The sequence below is a fragment of the Staurois parvus genome, unplaced genomic scaffold (genome assembly GCF_062004578.1).
Source record: "Staurois parvus isolate SC_StPar_1 unplaced genomic scaffold, SC_StPar_1.0 ptg001438l, whole genome shotgun sequence".
Lineage (NCBI taxonomy): Eukaryota > Metazoa > Chordata > Amphibia > Anura > Ranidae > Staurois > Staurois parvus.
This window is the reverse complement of record NW_028319234.1, coordinates 127,225-140,127: the sequence shown is the minus strand read 5'-3', so window position 1 is coordinate 140,127 and position 12,903 is coordinate 127,225. Positions and strand designations below refer to the sequence as shown.

General features: G+C 50.1%; 1 protein-coding gene across 1 annotated transcript; it reads left to right on the top strand.

Annotated features, from left to right (window-relative positions):
• Window positions 1–10,876, top strand: LOC149435964 (uncharacterized). Its single transcript, XM_089662213.1, has 3 exons — window positions 1–475; window positions 3,938–4,000; window positions 10,312–10,876. Exons 1-3 carry the CDS (start codon window positions 94–96, stop codon window positions 10,674–10,676), a joined length of 810 nt encoding a protein of 269 aa, XP_089518339.1. The 5' UTR covers window positions 1–93; the 3' UTR covers window positions 10,677–10,876.
• The last annotated feature ends 2,027 nt before the right edge of the window (window positions 10,877–12,903 follow it).

Sequence of the window (12,903 nt, the reverse complement as noted above, 5' to 3'; positions counted from 1 at the left end):
TCTCTTACCAGTCCAATAAATGAAACTGCCCCAATTGGCAACAACCAACCAACCGCTGGATCAAGCAATGGCGTCAACCAACAAAACAATGGCATGAACCAGCAAAATGGTGGTGGTAACCAACAAACCAATGGTGGTAACCAACCAACCAATGGTGGTAACCAACAAAACAATGGTGGTAACCAAGCAACCAATGGTGTCAATCAACAAACCAATGATGTCAGCCAACAAACCGATGATATCAGCCAACAAACCAATGATGTCAGCCAACAAACCGATGATGTCAGCCAACAAACTGATGGCTTCAGCAGTCAATCCACAGACCTCACCATACAGAAAAGCTCTATAAGCCTAGTAAAAGACTCCTCTGTTTTCGGTGTGAGTTCTTCATCATATGTATATTCATCTTTTTCCGGCCTTTTTGGCTCCCCCGGGGATCCTGTACAGACACAACCTACAGTGACCACGTCCACAGGTAAGACCATACAGCACCTCAGCACTTCCTCCCAGACACACGACGGGTGGGGTTGGGATTCGGGTTTATGCCGAGCATGGGTGTGAGGCAAACCCATCCCAAGTAATGCGATTCTTTGTTGCTATAGCAACCAATGACAAATTGTTAATTTCCTGGCCTTTGAACATAGGTCAGGTTTCTTAGAATAGACAAAAATGGGGGCTTTGTCCTGGGACAGTTTCCAATGGGTGTTCTGGGACAGTTTCCAATGGGTGTTCTGGGACAGTTTCCAATGGGTGTTCTGGGACAGTTTCCTGTGGGTGTTCTGGGATAGTTTCCTGTGGGTGTTCTGGGACAGTTTCCTGTGGGTGTCCTGGGACAGTTTCCCGTGGGTGTCCTGGGACAGTTTCCCGTGGGTGTCCTGGGACAGTTTCCCGTGGGTGTCCTGGGACAGTTTCCCGTGGGTGTCCTGGGACAGTTTCCCGTGGGTGTCCTCGGACAGTTTCCTGTGGGTGTCCTGGGACAGTTTCCCGTGGGTGTCCTCAGACAGTTTCCTGTGGGTTCAGGCCGAACCTTTCACTCATCCTTAATGCTGGTTAACCACACCTAGCATGCACAAGCCCTTAGTGTTGTCAGGGGTTGGGAGTGGGTGTGTGGGGGGGCTACGTCACTGTATGCCTAGGTGGCAAAGTGGACATGGGATGGAGAATGTGGACATGGGATGGAGAAAGTGGACATGGGATGGAGAATGTGAGGGACATGGGATGGAGAAGACTGGGGACATTGGATGGAGAAGGTGGGGGGACATGGGATGGAGAATGTGGACATGGGATGGAGAAGACTGGGGACATGGGATGGAGAAGGCGGGGGACATGGGATGGAGAAGGCGGGGGGACATGGGATGGAGAAGGCGGGGGGACATGGAATGGAGAAGGAGGGGGACATGGGATGGAGAAGGCGGGGGACATGGGATGGAGATGGCGGGGGACATGGGATGGAGAAGGCGGGGGACATGGGATGGAGAAGGCGGGGGACATGAGATGGAGAAGGCAGGAAGTACATGGGATGGAGAAGGCTGGGGGACATGGGATGGAGAAGGCTGGGGGACATGGGATGGAGAAGGCAGGGGGGACATGGGATGGAGAAAGCGGGGGACATGGGATGGAGAAGGAGGGGGACATGGGATGGAGATGGCGGGGGACATGGGATGGAGAAGGCAGGAAGTACATGGGATGGAGAAGGCTGGGAACATGGGATGGAGAAGGCTGGGGGACATGGGATGGAGAAGGCAGGGGACATGGGATGGAGAAGGAGGTGGACATGGGATGGAGAAGGCGGGGGACATGGGATGGAGAAGGCGGGGGACATGGGATGGAGAATGCGGGGGACATGGGATGGAAAAGGAGGTGGACATAGGATGGAGAAGGAGGTGGACATGGGATGGAGAATGCGGGGGACATGGGATGGAGAAGGAGGTGGACATGGGATGGAGAATGCGGGGGACATGGGATGGAGAAGGAGGTGGACATGGGATGGGACTCGGTGGGAGTGAACAGTAGTGAGTAATGGTAAGTCAATGAAGATAACAGGGTGTGATAATGCTCAATGCCAAGTTCTCCTGGTACTGAGGTGGAAAGGTGTCTTCACTCAGTGTCTCAGATAAAGGATGGACATCTGCCCGCCCACCAATCACATCGATAGCACGGCCCCCTAGGAGCTGGGTTCTTGCGCAGGCTCTTGGCTGTTCTCAGAGAAGTGCAGAGTGTCTGCGCGGCAAGCAGGGATGACTGGCTGAAGGCAGATAGTGATGGTCTGGATAGTGACAGTCCTGATGTAGAGAAGCTGATGTGATCCCGGGGTGCTGAACTGGTATCCAGAGTCCCCCAGCAGGAGCCAGCAATTTGTCCCTGGAAGAGAATGGCAGTCCACCTGCGTTCAGCTCTGAATCCCACACCAAGACGGCGAGCCAGTCCCTTGCTGTAGAATATATCTCCTCTCCCAACAACCTTCTGGTTCCCCAGCTCTCTGGTAGTTGTAGTTCAATCAGCACTCAGAAATACAGGATGTATTGGTTATAGGACTACAGGTCCCAGAATCTTCTGCTGTCAGAACTGGATCCACTCTACTAACAGGAAGTGATGTAGCAGTCCCGGTACCGGGCACTTGGAGGAAAACGATAACTCATAGTCTCATTTGTCCCTGAATGGTCTAGTGACATAGCCGGCACCAGGATACATCTGTATATCTGTACTGACTATCTTTGGATTCCTAAAGCTTGGAGACACAGTCCACAGCAAAAACACGGCTCACCTTCTCCTTGGATCTCCTCCACCCTCAAACAGTACAAGGAACAGTCCTCTTCCAAGATGGGAGCACGGCACATCGAACAGTAAATCACCAGCACACACGTGGCCCTCCAAAACACACACTAAAACACGGGACAACCCTCTGATGGGCTTCGGCCTCTTAGGGCTTTGGTTGATGAAGACCTTAGGAGGCTGAAACACGTCAGTAGGTTGTCCTGTGTCATAGTGAATGTTCCATGAAGAAGGTTTTGGAGGAACCATGTGTGTGCTGGTGATTTACTGTTTATGTGTTAAATTGCACCTATTGCTCCGACATGATGTTCATTTTGGGCCTTTTTCTTTGACAGCTTCCACCAGCCCCAGCACTACATCACCAGCATTAGCATCCCAGTACATCTACTGAACCAATGCCAGGGTGTGTCCATATCTTCCCCGCCCATCATCCCTCTGACTGGGACATGTACAGGATCTCATCTTTCATCTTAGAGATGTCATTCATACAACTGAACCAGCTTTGGGCAGTAGATCTGAGGACATAAAAAAGTAATTTACGAGTGCCAACCGAAAACCCAATGCAGCAGCACAAAATGGCACCCATACCTTTCTTATCGAACATTCGACTTCTATTCTGACATCCGATATGTCAGATATTAATTACTTCTACCCGTCCTGAAGTCACAACATTGTGCCAAGGTTTGGAGGGCTTTTCACCTTTTGTGGTCTGGTGAGGCTGACTCAGGAGCCAGAGGGTGTCCAGTCTAGGAGATTCCATTGGGGTCACATTGGAGGCAAAGTGTCCCCCCAGAGTATCTGTCTCCTTATCAGTGGGAATAGTTTTATATTGTCTCACGTAGCCTCTGTTTGTCTCATAATCTGCTCCTTCTCATAGGACCGGGGTGGGCAATTCATATTCCCAAGGGGCAACATGAGAAGCTGGGACTGTATGGAGGGCCAAACCAATAGGCAGCCATAGGAGAACGCAGAGTATGTAGGACTAGAGAGAACTAGCTGACCTATGCACTGGAAGTCATTGGCACTGTGTGTTGTCTGTGGGACATCGTGCCCTCTGCATTTGTGGTTGTTGGGTTAGCAGGGCTCTGAGATGTGGTATCTCGGGTTCTTGGGGACCATTGCTCTGACAATCAGCTCATTTTTAATACAATTCGTTTTCCGACAGATTCTGCCAGCCCCACCACAGCACCACTAGTGATGACAATGCTGAACAATGGCGCTGTCTCAGGTATGCTTGACGTCTGACTGATCCATCTTTTCTGATGTTCTTCCAGATATTTACTGAAGTCTGTCTGCCGTCCCTTCTTACCATGCGTTATACGGCCTGAACCTGCCAGTCACGTTGCCATTGTCCGCGGTGATCAGCACCTTCCTGGAGGGCTAAACTCTGCCTCCTTGAACCTGCCAGTCACGTTTCCATTGTCCGGGGTGATCAGCACCTTCCTGGAGGGCTAAACTCTGCCTCCTTCCTTCTATGGATCCATATATATATATATATATTTTTTTTTTAGCTAGAATTATAAAACATTATTTGCATCATTATTTTTATAACTGCCATTTTTATACAGCCTGTAATAATCTTTTAAGGCATGCCATTTATGACTGCTGAGAGGCCGGGTGGTGGAGGCGTCTTTGTCCCAATGTACTAGACATAAAGAGCATTGGGTGGGGCTTTACTGCAAGATCTCGTTTGATCTTTGAGGCTAATGCAGGCCATAGATGGGTCGAAAAACGGCAGATTTTTCTTTTAAAAAACGAAAAATCGGTCGTTCAAGCGGCCGACGTTACCATCAATGGTAAAAAAAATCGGCCGATTTTCATCCTATCTACAGCCAGCAAAAAGTGTCCCTGCAGAGAGCTCTGCTATTTCTTTGACAGTTCTTTGACATTTACAGAGGCTGCAATATTGTATCTATTTGTATCCATTTAGGATACAGATGTTTTTATTCGGAAACAAATAGATACAATGTTGCAACCGCTGTAAATGTCAAAGAACTGTTAAAGAAATAGCGGAGCTCTCTGCAGGGACACTTTTTGCCGGACTGGAATTCCTTTTATTTTTCATCCTTCTTCTTCTCCTTCTTCATCATCATCCTCTTCTTCTTCTTCATCATCATCCTCTTCTTCTTCTTCTACTTCTTCATCATCCTCTTCTTCTTCTTCTACTTCTTCATCATCCTCTTCTTCTTCTTCTACTTCTTCATCATCATCCTCTTCTTCTACTTCTTCAGCATCATCCTGTTCTTCTTCATCATCATCCTCTTCTTCTTCTTCTACTTCATCATCATCATCCTCTTCTTCTTCTTCTTCTTCTACTTCTTCATCATCATCCTCTTCTTCTTCTTCTACTACTTCTTCATCATCATCCTCCTCTTCTTCTTCTTCTACTACTTCATCATCATCCTCTTCTTCTTCTACTTCTTCATCATCATCCTCTTCTTCTACTTCTTCATCATCATCATCCTCTTCTTCTTCTTCATCATCATCATCCTCTTCTTCTTTTTCTTCATCATCATCATCCTCTTCTTCTTCTACTACTTCTTCATCATCATCCTCTTCTTCTACTTCTTCATCATCATCATCCTCTTCTTCTTCTTCATCATCATCATCCTCTTCTTCTTTTTCTTCATCATCATCATCCTCTTCTTCTTCTTCTTCGTCATCATCATCATCCTCTTCTTCTACTTCTTCATCATCATCATCCTCTTCTTCTACTTCTTCTTCATCATCATCCTCTTCTTCTACTTCTTCATCATCATCCTCTTCTTCTTCTTCTACTTCATCATCATCCTCCTCTTCTTCTTTTTCTTCATCATCATCATCAGCCGATTTTTTTCCAACTTTCCCGATTAAAAAAAACGGCCAAAATACCGAAAAAGGGCCAAACAAATAGCCCACTAACGATCCGAAAATCGGCCGATTTTATTTTCGGCCGAAAAATCGGCCAATTTTCGACCCATCTATGGCCTGCATAAGTAGGGTTGGACCTGGTTAGTACTTGGATGGAAGACTGCCTGGGAATATCAGGTACTGTAGGCTGGCTTGTTTTTGGGCCCAAAGGGCCAGGTTGCCAGGCTCAAGTTCAAGAAGGTCGAGGCCACTAAAGGTAGCCACCTACAGCCACATCACCCTGAATGCACCTGATCTTGGAAGCTAAGTAGGATCGGGCCTGGTTAGTACATGGATAGGAGACCACCTGGGAATACTAGGTGTTTTGGTTGACTTGTTTTTGGCCCAAAGGGCCAGCTTGCCAGGCCCAAGTTCAAGAAGGTTGAGGGCTCCACTGGTAGCCACCTATGCCACATCACCCTTAATGCACCTGATATTGGAGACTAAAGAGCATTGGGCCTGGTTAGTACCTGGATGGGAGACCGCCTGGGAATGCTAGGTACTGTAGGCGTTTTGGTTGGCTTGTTTTTTTGGGCCCAAATGGCCAGCTTGCCAGGCCCACGTTCAAGAAGGTCATGGGCTCCACTGGTAGCTGTCTATTGCCACATCACCCTCAATGAGCCCGATCTTGTCTGTTCTCAGAAGCAGGGTCTGGCCTGGTTAGTACCTGGATGGGAGACCATGTGGGAATACCAGGTGCTGTAGGAATTTTGGTTGCCTTGTTTTTTGGGCCCAAAGGGCCAGCTTGCCAGGCCCAAGTTCAAGAAGGTCAAGGGCTCCACTGGTAGTTGTCTATGGCCACATCACCCTGAATGAGCCTGATCTTGGCTGTTCTCAGAAGCAGGGTCTGGCCTGGTTAGTACCTGGATGGGAGACCATGTGGGAATACCAGGTGCTGTAGGAATTTTGGTTGGCTTGTTTTTTGGGCCCAAAGGGCCAGCTTGCCAGGCCCAAGTTCAAGAAGGTCAAGGGCTCCACTGGTAGTTGTCTATGGCCACATCACCCTGAATGAGCCTGATCTTGGCTGTTCTCAGAAGCAGGGTCTGGCCTGGTTAGTACCTGGATGGGAGACCACGTGGGAATACCAGGTGCTGTAGGCGTTTTGGTTTTAGTTGGATTGTTTTTGGGCCCAAAGGGCCAGCTTGCCAGGCCCAAGTTCAAAAAGGTTGAGGGCTCCAAAGGTCTTATCTCAGAGGCTAAGCAGGGTCGGGCCTGGTTAGTAGTTTGTTTTTTTCCAATCTGGTTAACTGTGTGATCAAGGTACAGCAGAGGAAAATGCAGAGGCCAGCAGCAGCAGCAGCAGGACATTTGTAGTCAGGGATAATAGGCCTAACTATTGTATGCCTAACATTTATGTAATTCATGTAGATAGGGGGGCTGTGGTCAGTTTAGCCATAAATTCCACAAGACCACCAAATCTGAACCGGCAGGGTTTGTCCCATACTTATCCCTTGCAGTCATGATTTAGGTCAAAGCCAGCAGACAGCTAGTGGGCACCATCAGAAGGATTCATGATTGATGGTTGTGATGGAACAATCCAATGAACAGTGTGTCCGGTGATATCTGATTGGTCCACACTGGCCTCCTCATTACATCTCCCATGTAGTCGGTGTCTGCTGATTCCTCATGTGGAAGATTGGGTGGCTCTCACCATCCACAGTGAACACGGGTCCCACTACCGACTGTGAGATGGATGTCATGAGGCTACAGGGGACTTTTCAGTGGCAAACTACGAAGAAAACTGAAAGCCAGTAAATGACCGAATGATCCCTGTCACGACCAATTTGCCACGCCCACAGCGACTAGCTAACCGAGGCGCGCACGTGCGGCCGTGACAGGGGGTATGAGGGAATAAAGGGGACTTAGCTTTGAATATATAAAACCGTATATAAGATCAGCTGTGATACCTTTCACAGCCCGCACTACCTCTGGCCACCACCAGATGGAGACTCCAATCCAGCTGGTCGACCACACACTGGCAGATACAAATCTTACATACAATCTGGTGCACTGATTAGAGTTGAGGAGCAGCCTAGCAATCACCCACCCTTCTAGGATTCCTCCAGCTACCTACAGCTAGAACCCTGGTGTTAATCACCCTTCCACTGTCCACACCCCCCCACTCCAGACACACCACAAACGGTAGCCTGCCACCACCCAACAGTTTATCCGCAGAACGGTCTCTTGAGACACCCCACACACACAGATCTCCGTCTGGCCAATCTGTTACCTTTGCAATCTGCATGCAATCTGCCCACACACAGTGCAATTGCATACAGATTGGCAATGAGCTTGACCGAGCGTACAAAGACACTAAAATACAATCCAATCTAATCTCTCCAATCTGATCTCTCCGGAGATATGAGCCCGAGCTTAAATACACAGAAGTCACTAATTAATTTTAAGATTTAATTTCCCAAAAGTAGGCGGAGCATAAAATATGTACAAAGTATAACAAGTTACAGAAATACAACAAATACAAGAAGACACACAAATGACTTCACTATAAGATAAAAGGGAATAAAAAACAGAAAACGTTTACCGAGATCTATCCTGCGACTGGAGCAAGTCAGAAAAGTCAGCAATCCGTTGTTCGATCACCCAGCTCCATACGAATTACAATGTCCCAATGTCTAGGTACTCCATTTATGGGAATTTGGACGTAGGCGGGACATTAGTCCTCAGCCAGTTGACCCTGGGGGGTGTTCCTGTACCCGCCCACAGGATGTTCTGGGTGTTGACCTGCCCAAGTTCAATCGGGCCAAGACCGGCTTGAAACACCAAGTCGGGGATTGGATTTCCGACACCAGCGCATCGGCCCGATCGCGACAGTACCAAACACTGTTCGACTGTCCCAATCCAGCACCACCCAACCATTCCCTGCATTTTCCTGGCCTTCTACCTAAGCCACAAATATGATTTTCATACGCCAGTGTGGCGCCCAGAGTGCCCAATCAGAGGGGAGTATTTTCATCTCTCTGCAACTAATATTTTAGCTTTTATGAGAGATGGAAAATTACCTTTGATGTATGGATATTCCTTAAAGCCCCCAGACAGTTTGGAGACCCCCTGCTGCCATGACGCCGAAATGTCATTTCCTTTAAACTGGTTTCACCAGAAGGTGACAAAACCTTATTAGCACTTAGGTGTCACATCCAGGAAGCCGGGCTTTTCAGGTGCTAATTGATGCCTCTGTGTCTGAGTACCTCTGACTGAATATACATTTTCAATGACAATGGAATGTCCCTCCAGTTAGGATTGCAGATTGCTACTGATCGCATCTTATCTACTCAAATCTGTACATTTATGTCACATGTACGTTACATCATGTCACATGCACGTTACATCACGTCACATGTACGTTACATCACGTCACATGCACGTTACATCACGTCACATGTACGTTACATCACGTCACATGCACGTTACATCACGTCAAATGTACGTTACATCACATCACATGTACGTTACATCACGTCACATGCACGTTACATCACGTCACATGTACGTTACATCACGTCACATGTACGTTATATCATGTCACATGCACGTTACATCACGTCACATGTACGTTACATCACGTCACATGTACGTTATATCATGTCACATGCACGTTACATCACGTCACATGCACGTTACAGCACGTTACATCACGTCACATGCACGTTACATCACGTCACATGCACGTTACATCACGTCACATGTACGTTATATCATGTCACATGCACGTTACATCATGTCACATGCACGTTATATCACGTCACATGCACGCTATATCACGTCACATGTACGTTACATCACGTCACATGCACGTTACATCACGTCACATGCACGTTACATCACGTCACATGTACGTTACATCACGTCACATGTACGTTACATCACGTCACATGTACGTTACATCACGTCACATGCACGTTACATCACGTCACATGCACGTTACATCACCTCACATGCACGTTACATCACCTCACATGTACGTTACATCACGTCACATGTACGTTACATCACCTCACATGTACGTTACAATCCCAAAGAGTGAGAAGAGAGCAGAGTGTGCACAAGAGGGGGTCAGAGAAGGTTTCCCGGCCTTCAGCATTGATGGCACTAAGAGCCCCGCTACTGTCAGTCCACCTCCCAACAGCCTTCAAAGACACCGGACTACCCCGTGTTCCACCTCTTTCATCTCCTTGTATATATATGTTCCCTCCAAAGCCCCCCCATCTGCCAATCCCTATGATGGGTAATGTCTCTCGCATGGCTGGCAGAGGGGAAAAGTCACCCATTGGGTCACAGGCTCCAATCAACCTGCTGAGCCCTCAATACTGGTCCACCACCCTTTCCCAGTTCCCAATGGAGGGCAATTCTTATTTGGCATCTACTGGGCACTGAGCACCTCTACCCGGGTCTTACCCCCCTTCAAATTTTTTCTTCTTCCTTCCCCCCAGGTACGCTGCACTAGGTACTGACCCCAATGTCTTACCCCCCCACTCATGTGATTTTTTCTCCCCCCAGGTACGCTGCACTAGGTACTGACCCCCATGTCTTACCCCCCCACTCATGTGATTTTTTTCTCCCCCCAGGTACGCTGCACTAGGTACTGACCCCCATGTCTTACCCCCCCACTCATGTGATTTTTTCTCCCCCCAGGTATGCTGCACTTGGTACTGACCCCCATGTCCTGGTTGAGCGCACGATTATACTGCCGCAGTAATTTCACCGACCTGGCTGCAGTATTGTCCCAGCCGGACCAGAACAACGTGGCCGCCCTCCTGCTCCCCTACACCCCCAGCGCAGGTTTCTGGATGGGGCTGAGGTTCAATCGCTTCAGAAATAATTGGTACTGGAGTGGGAGACAACGATGGGGGGCGTTCAGCAACTGGGGGCCCGGAGAGCCTGGCGACCCCTTCACCAAAGCCTGTGGAATGATATCTGGGGACCAGGCCCAGAACTTCACCTGGGGCTCCAGGTGCTGTGGACGAGACCTGCCATTCATCTGCTATGAAGGATCCTGACTCTGCTCCTGCATACAGTGCTGCCACACCCCTCTCATCTACAGAGCTCTCATCCAGCCGGGGAGTCGGTTCCGGAATGTAGGGACAGTGCAGACCAGTCCTTTCTCTGATTTCAAGTTCTGATGGACCTATCAATACATAATGTATCCTGAAGACCTCAGTTCTTTCACCTAAAGACTCTGTCCCTGCACCTAGAGACACTGTCCCTGCACCTGGAGACACTGCACCTAGAGACACTGTCCCTGCACCTAGAGACCCTGACCCTGCACCTAGAGACACTGTTCCTGCACCTGGAGACCCTGTCCCTGCACCTAGAGACACTGTTCCTGCACCTGGAGACACTGTCCCTGCACCTAGAGACCCTGACCCTGCACCTAGAGACACTGTCCCTGCACCTGGAGACACTGCACCTGGAGACACTGTCCCTGCACCTAGAGACACTGTCCCTGCACCTAGAGACTGTCCTTGCACCTAGAGACATTGTCCCTGCACCTAGAGACCCTGTCCCTGCACCTAGAGACCCTGACCCTGCACCTAGAGACCCTGTCCCTGCACCTAGAGACACTGTCCCTGCACCTAGAGACCCTGACCCTGCACCTAGAGACCCTGTCCCTGAACCTAGAGACCCTGTCCCTGCACCTAGAGACACTGTCCCTGCACCTAGAGACTGTCCCTGCACCTAGAGACATTGTCCCTGCACCTAGAGACATTGTCCCTGCACCTAGAGACCCTGTCCCTGCACCTAGAGACCCTGTCCCTGCACCTAGAGACCCTGACCCTGCACCTAGAGACCCTGTCCCTGCACCTAGAGACCCTGTCCCTGCACCTAGAGACACTGTCCCTGCACCTAGAGACTCTGTCCCTGCACCTAGAGACTCTGACCCTGCACCTAGAGACACTGTCCCTGCACCTAGAGACACTGTCCCTGCACCTAGAGACTCTGTCCCTGCACCTGGAGACACTGTCCCTGCACCTAGAGACACTGTCCTTGCACCTAGAGACCCTGACCCTGCACCTAGAGACCCTGTCCCTGCACCTAGAGACCCTGTCCCTGCACCTAGAGACACTGTCCCTGCACCTAGAGACACTGTCTCTGCACCTAGAGACATTGTCCCTGCACCTAGAGACCCTGTCCCTGCACCTAGAAACCCTAACCCTGCACCTAGAGACTCTGTCCCTGCACCTAGAGACACTGTCCCTGCACCTAGAGACCCTGACCCTGCACCTAGAGACCCTGTCCCTGCACCTAGAGACCCTGTCCCTGCACCTAGAGACCCTGTCCCTGCACCTAGAGACACTGTCCCTGAACCTAGAGACACTGTCCCTGCACCTAGAGACACTGTCCCTGCACCTAGAGACTGTCCCTGCACCTAGAGACTCTGTCCCTGCACCTAGAGACACTGTCCCTGCACCTAGAGACCCTGACCCTGCACCTAGAGACCCTGTCCCTGCACCTAGAGACTCTGACCCTGCACCTAGAGACACTGTCCCTGCACCTAGAGACTGTCCCTGCACCTAGAGACATTGTCCCTGCACCTAGAGACACTGTCCCTGCACCTAGAGACATTGTCCCTGCACCTAGAGACCCTGTCCCTGCACCTAGAGACCCTGTCCCTGCACCTAGAGACCCTGACCCTGCACCTAGAGACCCTGTCCCTGCACCTAGAGACTCTGTCCCTGCACCTAGAGACATTGTCCCTGCACCTAGAGACTCTGTCCCTGCACCTAGAGACTCTGTCCCTGCACCTAGAGACATTGACCCTGCACCTAGAGACTCTGTCCCTGCACCTAGAGACCCTGACCCTGCACCTAGAGACACTGTCCCTGCACCTAGAGACCCTGACCCTGCACAGAGAGAACCTGTCCCTGCACTTAGAGACACTGTCCCTGCACCTAGAGACTCTGTCCCTGCACCTAGAGACCCTGTCCCTGCACCTAGAGACTCTGTCCCTGCACCTAGAGACCCTGTCCCTGCACCTAGAGACCCTGTCCCTGCACCTAGAGACTCTGTCCCTGCACAGAGAGACCCTGAACCTAGAGACACTGTCCCTGAACCTAGAGACTCTGTCCCTGCACCTAGAGACTGTCCCTGCACCTAGAGACTCTGTCCCTGCACAGAGAGACCCTGCACCTAGAGACCCTGTCCCTGCACCTCGAGACCCTGACCCTGCACACAGCGACAGGTGCTCCCCCAGCATTGATTGGCTGAGGGCTGGAGCCCCTCCCA